At 46.1% G+C, this 20,482-nt stretch overlaps 1 protein-coding gene across 2 annotated transcripts in view; it reads left to right on the top strand.

Annotated features, from left to right (window-relative positions):
* LOC144830473 (ATP-dependent 6-phosphofructokinase, muscle type-like) overlaps positions 1–19,529 on the top strand; it is a 409,256-nt gene extending 389,727 nt beyond the window's left edge. For both annotated transcript variants that reach the window (XM_078688915.1, XM_078688914.1), the window contains exon 23: positions 19,133–19,529. In XM_078688915.1, coding sequence (XP_078545041.1) covers positions 19,133–19,280 — 148 coding nt within the window. In that variant the 3' untranslated portion in view covers positions 19,281–19,529. The remainder of the gene's footprint in view (positions 1–19,132) is intronic.
* Positions 19,530–20,482: the final 953 nt, after the last annotated feature.

Raw genomic sequence — 20,482 nt, forward strand, 5'->3', positions numbered from 1 at the left:
TCAGATACAAGTTTCTCCCAGTCAAAGAGTTACCTTCAGACTTGGAAACGTTTATGGAGGAAAAGGTGGTCGTCAACGAGTTGCCGATAAGGTGAGCTGGATACGAAGCAGGGTTCCACAATGGTGGGTTGCTGAAGAGCAGGGTTCCATTGTGTTAATCGATGAAGTTGGGAAAGCTCCGAGCTGCCGAAATCTGTACCCAGGTAGGCCTGTGCGTCAATCAGGTGCTGCTCAGTGTCAGTCCCCGTGAAGCCCTCTACGCTCAGTCGTAGAAACTTTTCTGGAAGCCGGATTTCTTCCAGTGGGTCAAACCAGCAAGTTAAGTCTGATCGAAGATTCAACGTAGATGGCTTCGATCCCTGTGTCTGTCAGATTTCCAGGCAGAAAATTGGCAAACATGTTTTAAGTCCCATCTTTTGCAGTTAAGGCAGGGCAAGTACAGTCTAACACCAGCCAGGGGTTCCAGTACCTCAGAAACAGCACGTGGGGGTCAGAGCTTACTACAACATAATCTAGGGCTGGTCCTACCCACTTTTTCACCTACCCACATTTGCAGCACTTTTGATATCTTTTATTGTAAACTATCCCACAGTTCCCCTCTTTACCTAGTACCAAGATATCATAACCATTACTCCCTTGTACAAGGATCCTATGCCCACTCTAGGCACCCTCTCCTGTAGTCACTCAAAACCAGTCTGGAGGCAGGTCCTCTCCCCCTGAGAGTGGTGCCTGTCTGGCTAGCAGAAAAAGAGAGGAGGCAGGCCTGGGTGTGAGTGTCATCTGTCAGTGACAGGCTAGGCATCCTTTGAAGGCCATGATGGCCATCCTGTCAATTGAAGATCAACCCCTCTGCCTTTGTCTCAGCTTTCGTAGCCACTGCACACCTAATTAAGGAGCCATTTTTCTCTTGGGTGACAGTGAACATTGGCAGAAAGGCACATTTGGCTCAGGCAAGGAAATGATAACTTTATAAAAGTCTAATCAAAACAGTAATATATTTAAATGACTAATAAAATGAGTCCTTGAATCATTTTTCTAGCGACTCCCAAACTGAAGTTAGGCATTGTAAGGTGATATAACATAAAACAGTACTTTCATATGGCATATGGGAGACCCAATCCTGTCACACTGAAAACGACTTTAGAGGTTTTTCACTGCCAGGACATGTAAAAGACAAAAATATACATGCCCTACTTTTTAAATACCATGCTCCCTGCCCTATGGGAATCTAAGGCCTGCCTATGGCGGCGGGGTTGACTAATAAGTATTTAGAAGGAAGGTTGAGGACTCACAAAAGGTTTAAAACTGTACACCCAGCCTGGCAGGTTAGGCCTGGAGATATGCTTTAAAATGTCACTTTTGTATGAACACAATAGGTGTTGCAGTCCACTAGGAACCTCTAACTTGCAGGCAGGCCCTGGATAGACTTGGTATCATATACTAAGGACTTGTAGGTAATTTAAATTGGCCAATTAGGAGTATAGTCAAATTTGACACCTTTTAGGGTTCAGAGCACATGCACTGGGGCCTGGTTATCAGAGTCCGAGTGCACAGAGTCAAAAACCAATAGCATCAGACCAAACAAATTGCGGGTTACTATGCTAAAAGGATGCATTTTCCTACAGGTCCCAAAATAAGGGCAGGAAAAAAAGATGAATCCTCTGTAGCATGCCAAATACCTTGAGGCAAGTCATTCAGAAATTGGCCTCCACTGGCTCCCACAACCCCAAAGAAATACCCATTGGATAAATGGCCAATGCAGCCCTGTTGCCTGCCCTTTATTGCCCTCCCATCCGCACCCCTCCTTAATTTAAGCCATTCATTCTCACTTTTAGTTCTTGGTCCTAAAGTACTCGGGTGCACTGTCACTCGTTTCACAATATATAAATCCCCATAGATGCAGTCATTACATGCAGCTCCTAAAATAATTAAATTTCCATTGAGGATGACTTAATTCTTCATCCATTTGGTGTTAGTGACTCAGCTTCTCTAAAATGAATATTATAAAGGTATTATATGAGCAGTAGAACCACCAAAATTGTGGTAGCAAGAATTATCCTCAGCCTTTTCCTTTTCACCCTCCCCAGGCCTCCCTCTACACGTCATCCATTTTGTCTAAGTTGTTAGGCCTTATTTATTTATTTTAAAATATTTCTAAAACGTGCAATTGCCCGCTGCTGGAAAGAGAACTCACAACCATTTTTATCTACAGAGTGAAAAGCTAGGTCTTAATTCTGCCTGGGCGAAACTGAAATGACACTCATTTAATTTACGTAATGTCAGGAATTTGGCATTATGCTTGTTACCCAAATTTCCCAAAAGTATGGCATTTCTCATAATTAAACACCATTTGTGGTGAGAATTTATCTCAACCGTGCTATTCACTGTGCACATTTTCTGAAAACACAATGGAAGAACAGAACGTGAGAGGCAGTTGTTGTTCTCAAATCAAATTTTGACAAAAAAAGCTCTGTGGACACTTTTCATGTTGAATATAGTATGAATTGATGGATCCGCATTTTGTCTAACTTTGCCATAAAGGCAAATTATGTGAATTTCGCACACCCCTAGTCTTAACTTGCTTCCTGAAACTGAAGGTGTTAGATGAGGGAAAGTACCACCTGCTAGCTGCCTAATTGGCAAATGATCAGCCTGCTTGTCAAGCTTTCTTTGTGTTCTCATTCCTATCCGTCCCCTTGTGCCTTGTACTGTCAATCCTTCATTCATCAGTTCTTCCTGTCTCCAACTCTTTTTCCTTCTTTCATCTCTTCTCCATGTTTTCTCTTTTCAATTCTTCACACCCTCTTTCCTTCTGTCAACCAGTTTCCTCTCTCCTTCCTCAATGTTATTTCATTTCCCTCCTTTGGACCTCTACTTTCATATTCTTCTCTCATTTTCTTCCCTACCGTCCGCTCTCCTTTTTCTGGCCTCTGCCTTTCCATTTCTTCTCCACGGTTGTATCCCACCCTTTTCTCCCCTTAGTTCTTCTTTCTCCTTTCCAACCTACTTGCTGTTCTGGAAACAAAGGCTGAACTGCCCCCCTGTTGCACTCCATACACACATCGTGCTTTTCGTCTTTTGCTTCTGTCCCCATAGCTAGTGGTGGCTCCTCTGCTAAGGCGGAGGAGCGTAGCCCCACTGCCAAGTGCAGCAAAGAAAGGATAAAAATGATAATAACTGAATATTATTATAATTTTATTTTTTCCTCCTGCTGCGGCAGTGCGTGAAGGGGTGGGGCAGGGTGGGGCGGGGCTGCAGGCCACCCAAAACAGCCATGCGCACTCCCCTGTTCTCCATGCAGGCTGCATTAGACCACAATTCTCAGACCACTCGCATTTGAGGATTGTGATTGCCTTAGGGGTGAGAACCTGGCTGCCTGCTTCTTGTTCCGAGCTAGAGTCGGAGATAGGTGAGCAGGAGAGAAGACACGGGACCCGGCCGTGGCAAGGTAAGTGTTTTAAAAATTATTATTATTTTTAAAGCAGCCCGCTCGCTCCCCCCCCCCCACCCGCACCCATGCCAGCCGCCCCTGCCCGTAGCCTGTACCTGTGAATCGACTTCTTGGCACAGTCATGAGTGAGGAGAATGGCCAGGATTTGCCAACCCTCCAAGCTCATGCCCGACCCAACTACTTCCATTCACCTGCAGCTCAGGCTTTTTTTCTCAGGCCTGAAGTTTGAACTCGAGGCTAATCTGCTATAATGTTTCATCTATTAGGAGTGGAAGGGAGATTTTTAAAGTAATAGCTGCCAACAAGTTACTTTTGAGAATGTGCACTCAGCAGTTTCTCCATTCACTGGGAGCATGCATCTGCTTTCTAAAATTTAAGAGGATGAGATGCATGGGCACTGAAAGACAAATAGGGCTCTGGCGCCTTGTTTTTCTCTACTCCTAGTGTTGCCCCAGCAGTTGTTAAGGCAAGGCTCGAAAGGGCATTGCCACAGGTCAAAGGGGCAAAACAGAGATAGCAGCTTCTACCTATTGAGATCCATAAATGACGCCCATCGTGGTGGCATACGCTACGCAAGATATGTATTATTAAAGTGTTTGTTGAACTTGGAAAGGAGTAATGCGAATAAAAAGGTTAGAAAAGTAAGCAGGTCATTTGATAGAGCAGCTTTCGTGGAGAGTATGATGGGAAAAAAGTGATTTCCGTCAAAAGTTCAGTAGAAAAATGATAGTTGTACCCTGACGAATAAGGCATCAAACTTTTTCGGTACTCCAATAAGATCTGATGTAAGGTCATAATTAACCGTGGGCGGAGAACTCCACTCTGCCCAAGGAGTGTGCAGAGATTTGCCTACTCCGCGGAGAATGCGAAGTAGTCAAATATCTGCACACTCCGCAGTGAAGCGGAGTTGACCAGCCCACCCCCCCTATTAAGAATTAATTAAAAGTACATGGAAGATTAAAGATAAAAGACTTACCTCTTCTTTGCCATCTCAGGGTGATCTGCGCATGCACATGCGCAGATCACCCTGAAACAGCAAAGAAAAGGAGGAAGGCAGCCCTGGGACGCTGCAGTGTAGGTAAGTCATTTTTCTTTAATCTTTCATGTACTTTTAATTAATTCTTAATAGGGGGTGGCGGCGGGTGGCGGAACGGAGCTGAGTTTGTCCCCAACTCCGTGGACCTCCGCATAGTCCCACTCTGCCAACTCCGCCCAGGGTTATAATACAAAGAGGAATAGAAAAGTGTGATTCTTATTAAGGTTATTCACTCACAGATCCATACGTCAATAGCATTGTCATGTTGGTCAACATGTGAATAGAGTAGCAGACATTGACCCTCCGCAGTGTCGTAGCGAATATACGTTGATTGAAGGATTCACACCATTACTAACATCGATCCGATTGATTATACTCTTAAAGGCTCTTTATGGTGTTCAGGATTACTCCAAGAGAAGCATCAAATTCAGAGGGACATATTCCAACACCCACACAATATCGGGTCTCCAGCAACACAATTCAGGGATGTCAAGGCCACAAGTACAGCTAAGGGCCTCCATTTGTTTCTCAAGGTGCCTTCATGTGTTTTATAGATATTTAGAAAATTGCAATGATTAGAAAAATGGAGCAAATGATGAACATTAAAAGCTAAAGGTTGCAGAAAGGATGACCTATGAGGGGAGTGTGCAGATATTTTTTGGTATCTGAGCTGGCAGATGGTTCTCCCTTCTAGGTGCAGGGATAGGTCAGGTGGGAAACATGACAAAAACAACACAATCACAATCTCTCTTGTTCTCTTCTGATCTCTCCTTAGCTCTCCCATCTCTTTCTCTCTATAGCCCTCTCTCTTTTTGTATGCTGGTCTTGCTTGTGGTCCAGCAGGACTGGTTCTTTACCAAAGGATGCCCATGTAAACACCTATGCCTATTCCAGAAGGGGTTAAAGTGGCCTCCATAAGCAGCAAATGTTGCTTTAATGTTGGTGAAGTCGATGGGAGGGTTAAAGTATAATTTTAGAAAAGTGACAACATTCTTGCTACAGCGCTGTTTTATGTAAATGTGGTGGGACCGTTTAGGGGGATTGTAAATCTAAAGGAAGCTCATAGTGCATGTTGGAAGTCACCATGACAGAAAGTGGGATAGCCTGTCTTCATGCTTTCTTTATGTAGTCAGATTTCCTGTGTTAAAATGATAGTGAAGGGTTTTGGAGAATTGTCCACACATCACACTATTTATCTGAAAGAAATAGTTAGTTATAGATTCCTTACCTTAGAATTTTCCCCGGGCGTCAGACTGGATCTGAAGAATTTTTCTTAGTTGTACCCCTGCGCGTCAGTAGGTGGCGTCGATCAACTCTGTGTCCATCGTGGTTGCCGGAATGACGTCGCGGTGTCTACTTAGACGCCGCCCCTGTGCGCTGACGTCAGTTCTTTCCATGCCAGCCTAGCGCAGATCCGAGAGATCTACCCCTTTAGTCACTTTTTTACTAAACTTTTTTCGGCATCTTGTTGACTTTTTTCCGAGTTTTTGATTTCTAGTGTGCGAGGGATTTCGCATTGTTGGACCGGCTTCAAGCCTTGCGGGCCCTGTCACAGGCTGCAGTCAGTGACAGACCCGCAGTTCCTGTGCCTTTGGTGTCTGGAGCGCGACCACTAAGTTGTGCTCCAACTGCTGGGCCATGAATCCTAAGTCTTTGCTGGAGCTGTCCCAAAAACTCTTGGATGCCTGGCGGTCGGCTCCGCGTTGTTCCCGATCTCGTTCGAGGGGAAGGTCTCGAGACCGGTCACAGAACCCCCACACCTCTTCCCATTCCAAGTCTTCGAACTCCTCGGGTAAGTCGAAGCACAAGAACGTAAAGAAGCACCGGCACTCTTCGCCTTCTCCCCGTCGCTCGGCTGACATGTCACGGAATCCGAAGCGTTGTCACTCTTAAGGCTCCATCTCCGGTGCCTGATTCAGAGACGACTCCACGCCTCCCCCCGTTTCCGGGAGCCATGGCGTCCCCTGCCCAACTTCATACATTTTACGAAGCTTTTCACTGTATCTTTGGGCTGCCCGACTCTGCCGGCGCACCGTCAGGCCCCATGGAGTCAGATGGGGGCCCTTAGCCTTCAATGCCGGCTGCTCCGGCCCGACACCTGAAGGCCCCCGTAGATACAGGCCTGGATCCAGATCGATGCTGGTCGATCTTACTCGACCTTCCCCAGCGACGATCCTGGCATCAGCCGCGCACCTGGCCGACGCAGTCCCATCCTTATCCCCGAGATGGGCCTGGAGCCAGAACAATGTCGAACCAGTCGCCGGAGGGTACTTTTGTTCCCTTGTTTATCCCTGGTGTTCCGTATTGCCCAGACGATAGTGATGAGGACTTGGAGGGGTCATCAGACCCTTTAGCAGACCAGCTTGAAGAGCCGCACCAGAGAGAGGACCTGGGTGACGCCAGTGACACCCCTCCAGACCTTGGCATGCTTTCTCCCCCTACCTTGACTCCTGCCCTTCAACGAAGACCTCACTGACGTCCTTGTGGGCACCTGGTCCAAGCCCAGCACAGGGGCTCCTGTGGAAAGGACGATTGCCTGCCGCCACCACCTGGCCCCGGGCAACCCAGTTTTCCTCACCTAACACCCTTTTCCCGAGAAGTGGTCCAAGCCTCTTCTTCCAAAGGTGCATTCCCTTCTATTCCCTCAGACGGGGAATCTAAGAAGCTGGATCATCTTGGGAAGCGCATGTTCTCTTCCTCCAGCTTGGCACTGCGCTCCGTGAATACTGCATGCCTCTTGGGCCGATACTCCCATACAATCTGGGATACTGTTGCTCAAGTGCTGTCTCGTTGCCCGGAGGAGGCCCGGGCCGTTCTCTCCCAAGCTGTGGCAGTTGGGAGAGACGCAGCTAAATTCACGATTCGATGTGGTCTGGATACCACTGACTCACTGGGCAGAATGATTGCCACTTCGGTAGGCCTTCGGCGCTATGCTTGGTTGAGGACATCAGGCTTTTCGGGGGATTTCCAGTCAACCTTGCTGGACATGCCCTTCGATGGCCATCACCTTTTTGGTGACAAGGCAGACTCTGTGCTAGAGCGCTTCAAGGATTCTCGAGCTACGGCCAGATCCTTGGGCCTCGCTGCATCTTCCCGTCCACCACAGTCTGCTTTTCGCCCCTTTTGTGGCTACGGAAGGGGCACCCCAGCACGCGCGGCCCAGTTTAGCCACCAGTTCACACAAGCTGCCCAGCCTCTGCGTGGTCTCGGATGTTGGACACAGCGACCTCGTGGGTCCGGAATCCAGCAGGCGGGCCAGTCCACCCTTCCCCCCCCCTGCAGCAGCCTACAAACCCTTCTAGTCCAACCCTTCTGGGTCACCCCCGGCAAGTGGCTGGCAGGATTCACCATCACCTCCCTCACTGGCAATCCATCACGTCTGACAGGTGGGTTTTGCAGATAGTCCGAAGGGGCTACTTCCTCCCCTTCAAAACTACCCCTCCCTCCATGCCACTGTCTTTCGATCGCATGCGGGATGATCATTTGGTGCTTCTTGGGCAGGAAGTTTCAGCTCTCTTGGCCATTGGAGCTATCGAAAGGGTCCCTGTGCCAGAAGTGGGTCATGGTTGCTATTCCCGCTACTTTCTGATGCCCAAGAAAGACAAAGGCCTGCATCCTATCGTAGACCTCAGGCCCTCAGCCACTTCGTCCGGAAGGAGAAGTTCAGAATGCTCACGTTGGCTCACGTCCTGTCTGCCCTCGAGCCTGGAGACTGGATGGTGGCGTTGAACTTGCAGGACACCTTTTTCCATATCCCTGTCCTGCCAGCCCGCAGACTCTACCTACGATTCACAGTAGGCCCGAGCATTTTCAGTTCACTGTGCACCCCTTCGGCCTTACCAGTGCCTCTCAGGTGTTCACGAAAAGTAATGGCGGTGGGCGCAGCTCATCTGCGCAGATCAGGGGTTCCAGTCTTCCCCTATCTCGACGATTGGCTGTTGAAGGCGGGCTCGCTCCAGGCTGTCGTCTCCCACCTCCAGCACTTGCTGGGGTTCAACATAAACGTGCCGAAGTCACACCTGACTGCCTCTCAATCGCTCCTTTTCATTGGAGCTGTTCTGGACACAGTGCAGTTTTGGGCCTGTCCTCTCGAACAGCGAGTCTGGGAAATTCGGGCTATGATACCAATGTTTCAGCCTCTATCCCGTATTTTTGTGAGAATCACCCTGCGGCTACTGGGCCTTTTTCACCTCCTGCATCATGCTGGTAGATAACGCCAGGTGGCATAAGTGGGCTCTGCAAAGGGACCTGAAGTTCCAGTGGGCACAGCATCGGGGGGAATCTTTCCGACTGCGTCCAGATCTTGGAGGGAACTGCTCATCAACTGCAGTGGTGGTTAACGGACCAGGATTGGGTCAGAGGCAGACCCCTCTCCCTTCCCCTACCAGCACTAACAGTGGTGACCGATGCGTCACTCCTGGGATGGGGCGGCATATGAGAGAGGTGGAGATCAGAGGAGTCTGGGCTTCATATCAACCTGTTGGAGCTCTGGTCGATCCGCCTGGCACTGAAGGCATTCCTTCCCTCCATCAAGGGGAAGGCAGTGCAGGTGTTCACGGACAACTCCTCCGCCATGTGGTACTGCAGCAAAAAGAGCGGGGTGGGGTCGTGGACCCGATGTCAGGAGGCTCTTTGCCTTTGGACATGTCTGGAACCTCAGGGCATGACCTTGGTGGTTCAACACCTGCAGGTTCTCTGAACGCCAGGGCAGACAAACTCAGCCGTCGGTGCCTGGTAGATCACGAATGGCGTATTCACTCAGAGGTGGTGCAAGATCTCTTTCAGCGGTAGAGAGAACCTTGGTTAGATCTATTTGCCACCTAAGAGAATGCAAAATGTCAGCAGTTTGGCGCGTTGGAGTTTCCAAGGCTTCACTCGCTCAGCGACGCTTTTCGTCACGAGTGGAACTACAGCCTCCTGTACGCCTTTCCACCTGTACCACTTCTGCCCCGAGTGCTGAAGAAGATCAAGCGTGACAGAGCTCAAGTCATTCTTGTGGCTCCGGACTGGGCACAAAGAATCTAGTGCCATGAGCATGGCCATCGATCCTCCGATCAGACTGCCCCTACGTGAGGATCTGTCACAGCAACAAGGGACGGTCCTCGACCCGAACCTGTCCATCCTCCACCTCCTTACGTGGAGATTGAGCAGCAACAGTTGACAGCTTATGACCTTCTGCCCAAAGTCTCTAACGTCTACTTAGCAGCCACGAGTCCCTCCACTAAGACTTATGCAACGGTCGATGGAACACGTTTGTGACATGGTGCACAGCAAATGCTGTGGATCCCCTCCCTGTCCCTCTTTCTGAGGTTCTGTTGTTCATTCTTTCTTTAGCCCAGCAGGGCTTTGCTCTGGGAACTCTAAAAGGCTATCTTGCAGCCATTTCCAATTTCCTTCAGCTAGCAGATCAGCCCTCTTTACTCAAGTCCCCTATTGTGAATAGATTCTTTAAGGGCATTATTCATCTTTTTCCTCCATCTCCTTTCATAATGCCCCAGTGGGACTTGAACTTTGTCTTGACTTCTCTTATGTGCGCTCCTTTTGAGCCTCTTCGCAACTGTTCTCTTAGGCTCCTCACTCTGAAGACTGCCTTTCTTGTTGCCATCACCTCTGCTCGCAGAGTGAGTGAGCTTCCGGCTCTTTCTTCTAAGCCCCCTTTCTTCTCTGAGCATCTGGACAAAGTGGTGCTTAGGACGAGACCCTGGTTCCTTCCTAAAGTAGTTACACCTTTTCACGTAGGACAAACTATCACTCTGCCCACCTTTTTCCCACCTCCGCACCCTTCCAAGGAGGAGGAGAGACGCCACCATCTTGACCCAAAACGTGCGCTGTACTTCTACCTTGACCGCACTAAAGATTTCCGGGTGGACGATCAACTCTTCGTTGGCTATGTGGGTGCCAAGAAAGGTCGGGCTGCCCAGAAGTGTACCATCTCCCGAAGGGTTGTCCTTTGTATAAAAATATGTTACGCTTTTGCGAAACAGGAACCTCCATTGGAGCTGCGTGCTCATTCCACTAGGGCTATGGCAGCAACTACTGCATTGTCACATGGAGTCCCACTCCTTGACATATGCCAGGCGGCAACACAGGCATATATGCACACGTTCACCACACATTACTGCCTGGACAGTCAAGTCCAGAGGGATGGCTATTTTGCTGGTTCTGTCCTCCAGAACTTTCTGGTGTGAACTTGGCTCGAAGAGCCTCCTCCGGGGTTGGTATTGCTGGGGTATCTACTCTAAGGTAAGGTATCTAAACTAACGGGAAACGTCGTTTACAACGCAGTCGCTACATCGCAATGCCATTACATCACGGTTTTTAAAACGCAAGTCGTTACAACGACTTGCGCTGGATGGCGCTCCAGGACAAGGAATAGTATAATTTACTATCCAACACCTTCCCTACTGTATGTAGACTGGAGTTGGAATAGTAAATTATACTACTCCTAAGTCCAGCGCCCTCCAACGCAAGTCGTTGTAACGACTTGCTTTGTAAAAACCGCGATGTAATGGCATGCAATGTATTAGCATGCGTTGTAATGTCATACAACCATAACTAACTGTCTCTTTCAGATGAACATGTTATTTACCTTCGGTAATGATGTATTCGTAAGAGATGGTTAACGGACCAGGATGTGGTCAGGTTAGTTATAGAGTCCCTACCGCCCCACCCATCCTCCCTGCTCTGCGAACTGACTTCTAGGGATAGGGAATCTCTTACAGGGCCCTAATTGTGGTATACCAGTAGTCCGTGTCTTTCATGGCGCTGCGCTTCTGGCATGGAAAGTCATATCAGAACTGACGTCAGCATGCAGGGGCGGAGTCTAAGTAGACACCGCAACGTCAACCCTGCAACCTCGATGACTGGTGCGGAGTTGACCAATGCCACCTATCAACGCGCAGGGGTACTGCTAAGAAAAATTCTCCAGATCCAGTCTGACACCTGGTGGAAATTCCGAGGTAAGGAATCTATAACTAACATATGTCTCTTACAGTTACATCGTTACCGAAGGTAAGTAACTTTTTCTTTAAGGTCCATATACAAAATTAATTGTGTCTATGCGCTCCCAGTCGAAAACTAATTAATTAAAATTAATCGCATGTTGTGCACCTCAGTAAACAATTTCATTTGTACAATCTCTAGGTCATTGAGTAAGAATGTTTGTTCGACTCTTCTAAAGCCTAGGAAAGCAAGATCATAATTTTCCAGATTTGATGCCCCAATCAAGAATGTCAGACGTTTTTGAGGGTCCCAAGACAACAAGCTCAAAGCACCTGACGCCTTTTACTGGTATTAGCTTTGTTAGATGTTTTGTCATTAATAAATAGCACATGCTTGTTTTACAAGCTCTAAAGAATTATGAGGGGGGTGGCTAAAAATAATTTGGGCATGAGGAATAATGACCACTCTCCGTACCCACCTTCTGAAGGGCCTGGTGCCAAAATAGAGAACCTTCTATCTCCTTGTCAGTGCAGTTTGATTGGAGTTATATTTAGAAGCATCCTGTTGTCAAACTACAAAGCAAGCGATGAATGATAATGTTAAAGTTTGCTCTTTAACTAGGGAGGGATATTGCCTTTTAAGCATTTCAACAGGAAGCAGCTGCCAGCTTGAAATTGATGCAGTTGGCTCCTGGAAGCAGTGAAGACTGCTTATTAGTCCTCGGATGCTGTCTAGTTTCGTGAGTTTGAGCACCAGTAAGATTGTTATAGTTGGGACAGTTTGCAGCCTTTTATTCTGGCCCTGGGGTTCCCTCCCAAAGTCCCGTTAGCCTAATTCAATTTATCGTTAAGGAGAAAGCTCCCAATTATTGTGTGATTAACTTAGTTTGGGCAGTGTCTGTTGTGGTTGTCAGAGACAGAAGAACACAGACTACTGAGGCTATAAGGAATTCAGAATCGAGATGGGAATCCAAGTCTCTCTTATATGGTTTGCTGTTTTCACAAAAGTAGTAGTTAATTTCTGAGGGCTCGTGCCAGTGGCGCGAAGCTTGCGACTAGAGCTCATTCATTGAACCTCTGGTTTGGTAAATTGAACTTTAGACCACTGAAGTCCATCCATTGGGCTGTGTCATTCAGACCTCTTTTCAGAGCCACAAAATGTTTCATTGGGACCTTTCATATCCAGTTTAATCTGCAGTGAAATTGCAATAGGACAACAACCAAAGGCCATTGGCCTCAACAGTAGAAATTAAAACGCTTGTTGAAGATATTGTACAGCGGGGGGAAGTGGAGAAGGCTTAGCATCCCTCACCACATCCATCACTCTACAGATAATATAAGGCCTAGCTAAACCCTTGACAAATCCCACCACTAAGGGAAAATTGTAACCATCTTATTGCTTAGGCCAACACAGCAGCCTCAGACCTAAGACTTGATATTATAAAGTTGTCCACCGTGTTAAATATTGCAGCCAAATCCAGAAGTGCAAGCAGCGACATATTGTTTTAATGGGCAGCTACTACTTTCTGATCAAGTAGTGCTATGAGGAATGTCACTGTACCATGGTGAGTTCCATATCCTGACTGCTGAGGAGCAAACATTTGGTGCGATTTCAGAAAGACTTGGAGTTGTGTACTCACTCCCGTTGATTGTGCGTCGCACCTTTCTTACCTTATTCTACTTTAGGGAAAAGGAGTGATAAGGGCGACAACCTCTGGCTGCCACACCACCGTTCTCCACTGTGTCTGACTGGACATTGATATGCTGATATGGCAGAAGTGGCACTAAAAATGTACTCGCTCAAATGATGGAAGGCTGATACCCTAGAGGGAAAGGTAAAAGAACCAGGGCATAAAACCCCACTCAAGAGAAAATAATATCAAATAGCACATCATATCATTAAAACGCATTAGATCACAAAACTCCAAGTAACTTAAAGAGAAGGGACATGACAAAGACGATCATCAAATGTTGTGATGCAGTAAAAACCAAAAACAAATCCATTAAGTTGCTTCATATGGAAGTTTGCAGTCACAGACCTGGAAACAGCTTCCCTCTATCTTGTTTTTGCTTTTTCCATAATAATGAATGCTAATTTATGTTACACTTTGGACATGTACTTTGGTCCTCCAGCTGCTAGAGATGTTATTCCAGACTCCACAAATGCCTCTCATTCTCCTCTGTTTCTGGTTCAACCTTTTGCCTCCAAAAATCATAGTCTGAAAAAAATATGAACCCTTCGTATCTATAACACTGTTTGGCAAATGAGGAGTGAGGGTGAAGACTAGGCTGGCAAGCATGCAAACCAGTTTATGAAGTGCAATCTTACACTTTTGAGCAGGTGCCTGCACAGGGAGAGCAATGATCACGAGTCTGGATAATATCATGCCTACAGGTATGTGTAGTGGCACAACTTGAATGCGGCTGGGTGAGGCATGTGTGGGGCTATCCACCAGTGCTTAAAATGCAACAAAAAAAGCGCACATTCCCAAAATGTTTCTTAGCAGCTGCCTAACATTTTCAGCTCTTTTCCAGCCCATGGCCTGCATGGACACCCCAAAACTTCTGCCACTCTCTCTACCCTGCTGGCTGTTCAGTTGTGAGTTGAGGGAGTGGGATCCTGGTTGTGTTTAAAAAGGTGCTTCAATCTGTAAATTGTGTCTGAATTATGGCAAGCAAGCCAAACCTTCCTTAAACAGAGTGGGATATGTTCTATCTTAAGAAAGGTTTGAGAAAAGGTGCCAAATAGTGATATTTCAAGCACAAGGTTCGCATAAAAGATCTAACAATTTGGAGGTTCTGAATGGTAAATAATAAAATATTCTAATAATTCTGTAGTCTGCCAGGTAAGCTTTACCGTCCTCAGGATTTACTCAGGCTTACCTTTCCTAAAATATCTTTAAAAAATGATTGGAAAACACTAAACTTTTCAACACATTGGATAACTATCTGTATGCTTTATAGGCTGTAAAACAAAAATCTCACTATGTGATTTGACATGACGTATCATTTGTCAAAATGCATATAGCAAATTTCTTGAGTCAAGAAGGGACATAAACCTTCTAAAATGTTGAAACCATGAAGATTTATAAAATAATTAAAGTGCAATACAGAAGGCACAAAATAATAGTCAAAATGTTTTGTAAATCAGTTTAAGGATTTAGCATAAGGCTGAACCAGATGCAGCAAAGTGTCTGACATGAAGTAAATTCTCAAAGCGAACATTTTCTAAGCCCAAATCAAGATACCGACTGACATAGTTCTGCTCTCATAGTGTGGGGAAACAAGACTGGCTTACCTCCAATTTTAGGATCTTATGTAGTGAAATGCACAGGGAAATTCGCTTTGTCAGCATCAGGTGATCGCACATCATTTTATAGATTGAGAAATCAGAACACAAAATGTAATGCAGCATCAACGAACACCATCCCAACATCATTCTCTAATTTAAATTATTACAACCCGTTTGCCTTGTCATTGGAAATGTTGGTACAAATCTAGTTAAACTTAAAACAATGACAGTCTCCTTTATGAATAGACCTACAGTAGCCTTGAATATTGCAAATATTGCAAAAAGCTTTGATCCAAAGTTCTTCAAGAGCAGCATGTCAACAAAGAGCATTTCATAGGTGCACATCTTGAATGAGCACTATTAGGTCTCGCCCTGGCGATTACAGCGCGAAGCGCTGTCTCGCCGCGAGACCTATAGTCAACGCCTGTGCTTCCCAGGAGACAAGAGATGGGCACGCGCAGCATGCCGGAATCGGATCAGGTCACGCGCTTGAACACGCGCTCCGATTCCAGCATGCTGTTCCGTCACAATAGATCAGGATGCGCGCATGCACGCACACACAGACAGACACACGCGCACACAGACACACACACACAGACAGACACACGCACACACAGACACTCGCGCACAAACAGACACACGCACACACACACACACACACACACGCGCGCGCGCGCACCCTCCCCCCCCTCCCCTCACCGGGCTCTTTCCGCGTGTCCCTCTCTCCCTCGGCAGCGGGTCAGTCTCAGCAACAGGCAGGGCTCTCCACGAGCACGGGAGCCCCGCTAGCTCACACGCTCACTTCCGGCTGACTTCACGGGCACAGGAGCGCGAGGTGGGCTCCCGTCTGCTTCCTGTCTTTTTGCGGCCCCGTCCCAACACAGGTTGCCTGGCTTCCTGTGCAAGCCGGGCTGCGGCGGTGAGTTTTTCAATACGTGACTTATTTTTTACGTCTCGTTAAGTCTGGCACTGGTTCTAGTTTTAAGGTGCTAACGATCTTGCAGCCATCATGGAAACCTTTGCTAGCTGCAAAGTTTGTTAAACAACTTTATAGCTGTTTTTACTTCTGTTTGTTAATCTCTGCTCATAAACGCTATGCAGCGGTAGTTGCATGTTTGTTTTCATCAGTTGAAACCCTTTATAAGTCGATAATCGGTGTGATCGATTACATGGCATCATTTCCAGGTACAGTGCATGCGTGCCACGATAGTTAAAAGAACGGAGGATGTAAATCTGTTTTTCCCGGGGGCAACAAAAGGCAGAGTAGTCGTGTTTTTTTTTTTGTTACTTCAGTTTAGCGTGGCTGTTGGTGCTGCCGCAAAAGTAAGTTGCCTTTGCAGGAGCGTTTCCATTTCAGAAGCGGCAATGCATTTATAGCAGTAGTAGTATTACTGCCCAGTTATAATTCCACAACAGGAGAATGGTCTTCCCATTTGTACCGCAGCTGTCTGTCTGTGTCCGCATTGGGACAGGATGTGGGGTAACAACATCTGCCAACTGTGGAACTGGGTTCAAGTATCGCTGTTGGCTCAACTTCCTGTGATTAGGGCCAAATCACTGATTCGCCACGTCCATAAAAAAAGAATTTGCATAATGCAACTAGTGCTCATGTAAAATACTCCAATACCTTTTGCTCGAGTTCGCGCAATATAAACCCGCAAAAAATGGCCCTGGTCATGCCACTGTGCAGTTATCGCAGTGGAAGATGTATGGCAGCATCCACACTGGCTGCAGCAAGATCAATAGTCCCCAGATTCAAGCAGAAATAATTTTCAGCCCCACGAGCCTTCTCTTACATTAGTTCACGTCATGTCTTTAAGCTATAGACAGTATAACTTGTAACAGACCTGTAAGCCCCAATGTCACTGCGGGAGCCCTCTCCATAGCAAGAAAACAAATAAGCTGGAACTGTGAAGAAGGATTTGAGTCTGGTGCAGACATGGCATGGCATATCACAAATTCCACAGCACATATTACCAGAGATGCCTTTTCCGATCAGGTGGTTTTGAAGACTCGCTAGAACATTTACTTGAAGAATACAACAGGGGACCTGCACTAGTGCGAGAGAGCAAGCATGTATATAGAGCACATGCATTAAGGCATCCCTAAATATGGGTAGTACGGCCAGTAAATAAAAGACAACAGACTTTCTGTCTTGCTATGACCCATTTCGTCAAGTGACGAAGATACCTTGGAAAGTTTTAAAAAGTATTCAGAAACAACAACATTGGTAGTCTGTGTGCAAAAAATTAACTCATTTTGTATTGGATATCCCTTCTGAGCACAGATTTCAGGGCAGCAATACTTTGGTATTCCAGCCTACAAACACCAGCAATAGCCTAGTTTCTTTAAATTATCACTGCACTTACAAAACATAACTGAAAAACATTGCCATTTACAATGTCAAGAGCTCCAACTCCAACAAATGCGAGACCTATTGCATTGCAAATGCTTGTTACATCATGTAAAGATAATCTCCTTAGATTCGTATTGTTTTTGATTCCACTAATGAATAAACGGTTGACACCCTCAAGAGATTTTTTTAAACGTTGTATGGTGACCCTCGGACTGTTAGGCAATGTTATGGGTTCTAACAGTAAAGGCTCTACATACAATACAGGGAACCTTGAGTTTTATTTTGCACTTTACAAGGTGCCCGTCTACTGGGAGTATCACCGGCCATTCCCTAGTGTACTGAAGGACAGCAGTGGAACTTTTTAACTTTCTGATGTATTGTTTTAAAAGTTGACGATCGCATTGGCAGGCTTTCCTCTGTGGCGATTATGAGATATCTGGAGCATCTTTGATTTACACCTTCCATTTTATTCTCCATCCCCAATTTCTTTCAGTGGTGTGTATCTGGAGCATCTTGAAGGTGCATTGGTACAGTACAGTTCATATAGCACTTTATATCCCTAAAATGCTGCAAATCGCTCCCTCAGTTATCTGGTTCCTTGGAAGCCTTTAGTAGTGCTTAGTTTAGAGAGTATAGGGTGGTAACAGGCCTACCTGTAAGGTACTGGGTATGGGGTTTAGCTGTGCTTACGCGTTAAGTGTTGCAGAAAGGTTTGAGTGTGGGTGCGGCCGGGTACGAAGTATGGATGAACTGTGAACTCTATTTCAGCCATCTCAGCAGGGCCCCAGGAAAGTCAGACTTCATCCAGGTCCAGACTTATGAGTCTAAAATGGCGGGTGTAAATAGGCTCTTGTAATCCCAGTTTGCTCCAGAATAAACATCTAGGACTTGGTCCCTTTTATGTTGCTATGGAGTGCCAGACAAAATTAATACAACTTTTGTTTGTGCAAATGTCCCAGTGTCCTTTAAACGAGAGTTTTAACCCCAGGGTTAACCCCAGCACTTGGGCATGTAGGGCTTATTCACACGCCCATCGCGCTGTGCGCGCGCCATTTTTTTGCCCATATTTACAAAGCCACGTAAAGTCACCCTGTGTCACTTTTCAAGGTCTTGTAAATATGGACCTCTTTCATGCATCACTCTGTGTGAAAGGGGCTTTACATGGCTGTTGCTGTGGGTGTTCCCACTGCAAAATCCATGGAACTTGACGCATTCCCAGATTTACAACATTTTGTAAAACTGGATATGCGTCAGAATCCTACGCCTCCCCAGGGTAGGCATGGGAATGGCAGAAGGAAAAATGCTTTCATTTCTCCTCGTTTTTTTTCCTCTTTCTATGTGTGCTCTATTCTGCAGCATTAATGGAATGAGGAAAATGCTATTAATTATTGTTTTTGTGCAGGAAGGTGTCACTTCCTGCACAAACACAATCATCCCTCAGTGCATGCACCCTTGCAAAATTACGCAGGGGTGCCTGCACTGGCGCATGGCAGCCAATTGTGCGCCACCGCATGGGAAATCACAGGGGGATGCGTCGTATTGTTGTTAATAAGACAGATCCCTGTGCTTTGAAAATGACGCAGCACAATGCATCTAAATGGCTTGCGGCACTGCGTCATTTTCTTGTAGATGAGGCCCAAAGTTTTTAATGGCAACTCTTGTAGCACATTTGGGTATATTAATTTTCTATGCCGGTCCCTTGGATGTGCTTTTTTGTAAAACTCCACACGTACACTATATATTTGAAAATTAGAATGCTAGTCATTGTTTTTTTTAGATAGCGCTTGATGCCACACTTCCGTGGTTTCTAACCCCTGTAAATAACTGAAGTTTTTATTATCAATTTTAACGGTATTCAGTCTATCAACGTCGGAACAATGGAAAGCAGTGCCGTTTTTCTTGTATTCGAAATTGTGGCCTTCAGATAACCGCATTATTCAGTAGTATTCAAACCATTGAGCCCTTCAGCCATCTTGAAAACAGGCAAAAGAAGGGTAATTTTTCAGATGTAGTTGAAAAAAGATTGTCAACGTATTCTTTTACTTATGTATTTCAGGCACCGTCTTCCCAAAGAGCAGTGGTGGCTTAAACTTGTCCCGATTTTAAAGATCTTGGCAAAATACAACATCAGCTTGGATACCTCCGAGAAGGCGCAGATGGAGCACATCAAACAGAAGAGGGCATCCGTCGAGTCGCATATATAACCCCGGCAGAGGAGGGGAAATCTGCGCTGAATATCACCAATGGAAGGAGTTTTAGGCCTCTAAGGACCTCAGTATGCATATCTTAAGGGACTATTGCGGCCCATTTAGTTTGACACTCCAAGTATTACTTAGGGCCTAAAGTGTTACGATGAAGTCGGAGTATGTGTTCCCGATGTACGAGATTATATTAGCCATATTGCCATTTGTGTTGTGGAAAATTGTTACTTTGAAAATACACCTTAAAACAAATGCTTGTGTGCAGAATTTAGTATTTCTTCTTATTCCTGCTTTCTGCTGAAGAAAAGGGCATCTCTAGTAAAAGCATGTTTCCTTATGCTGAGCATACCTTGACACTGCCCTCACTCCTGCATTCTGAACTGATTTCAGTGCAGCTGTGAGTTGATTAATAGTCTAGGTCGGATTGGGCTCACAATTCGGCCGAGCACCCCCAAAAAAGTGGCCCACCTTCCCAGATCTATGAAGCAGCACTTGGCTAGTCCAATTGACCTCAGTTTTAGAGAAATATTTGATAAATGATGTACTTTAAAGCTCATAGAGCCAGAAACATTGGTGAAAACCAGAACCACTACATTTAGGTTGGGCAGGCGAGGTGAAATAAAGTAGCCCAAAGGCCACAACTCCTGATGTGGCTATGTTTGCCACCTGCTTGTTTTTTCTAACCAAGCTTACCAGTATTTTAATGTCCTGGCCGTTACGAAAATGAAGAAAATCACTTAAAGCCTTCAATCAATATGTACTTAAATAGTTACCATAAGGTGAATGCAGTTTAAAATGTCGTCTAAGGCTGCTTTAATGATCTGTGACAGATAGTTAAAACTAAACAAGCATTTGCAATGCAGTAGGTCTTGCATTTGTGAGAGTTAGAGCTATTGGCGTTGTAAATGGCCAAACCTTTTACCTATGTGTTTTGATTTGGAGTGTAGTGATTGTATGATCAGTGATGTAGGTGCAGCACTGCCTAGAGGACTGCGAATAGGGAATTACCACTGGGAACAGAGACACAGCTACAGCCCTGCCTAGAGGACTTAGCATGAGGAATTACTCACTGGACCAGAGTAGTAGCTAGCAGCGCTGCCTAGAGGACTTAGAATGATAAATTACAGATGCGACTAAAGAAGTAGCTAGCAGCACTGCACAAAAAGGTACCATAACAAAGGGAGCGGCCGTTGGAGCCAGGACTG

This window comes from Lissotriton helveticus, chromosome 1_1, assembly GCF_964261635.1.
Source record: "Lissotriton helveticus chromosome 1_1, aLisHel1.1, whole genome shotgun sequence".
In the NCBI taxonomy this organism is placed as follows: domain Eukaryota; kingdom Metazoa; phylum Chordata; class Amphibia; order Caudata; family Salamandridae; genus Lissotriton; species Lissotriton helveticus.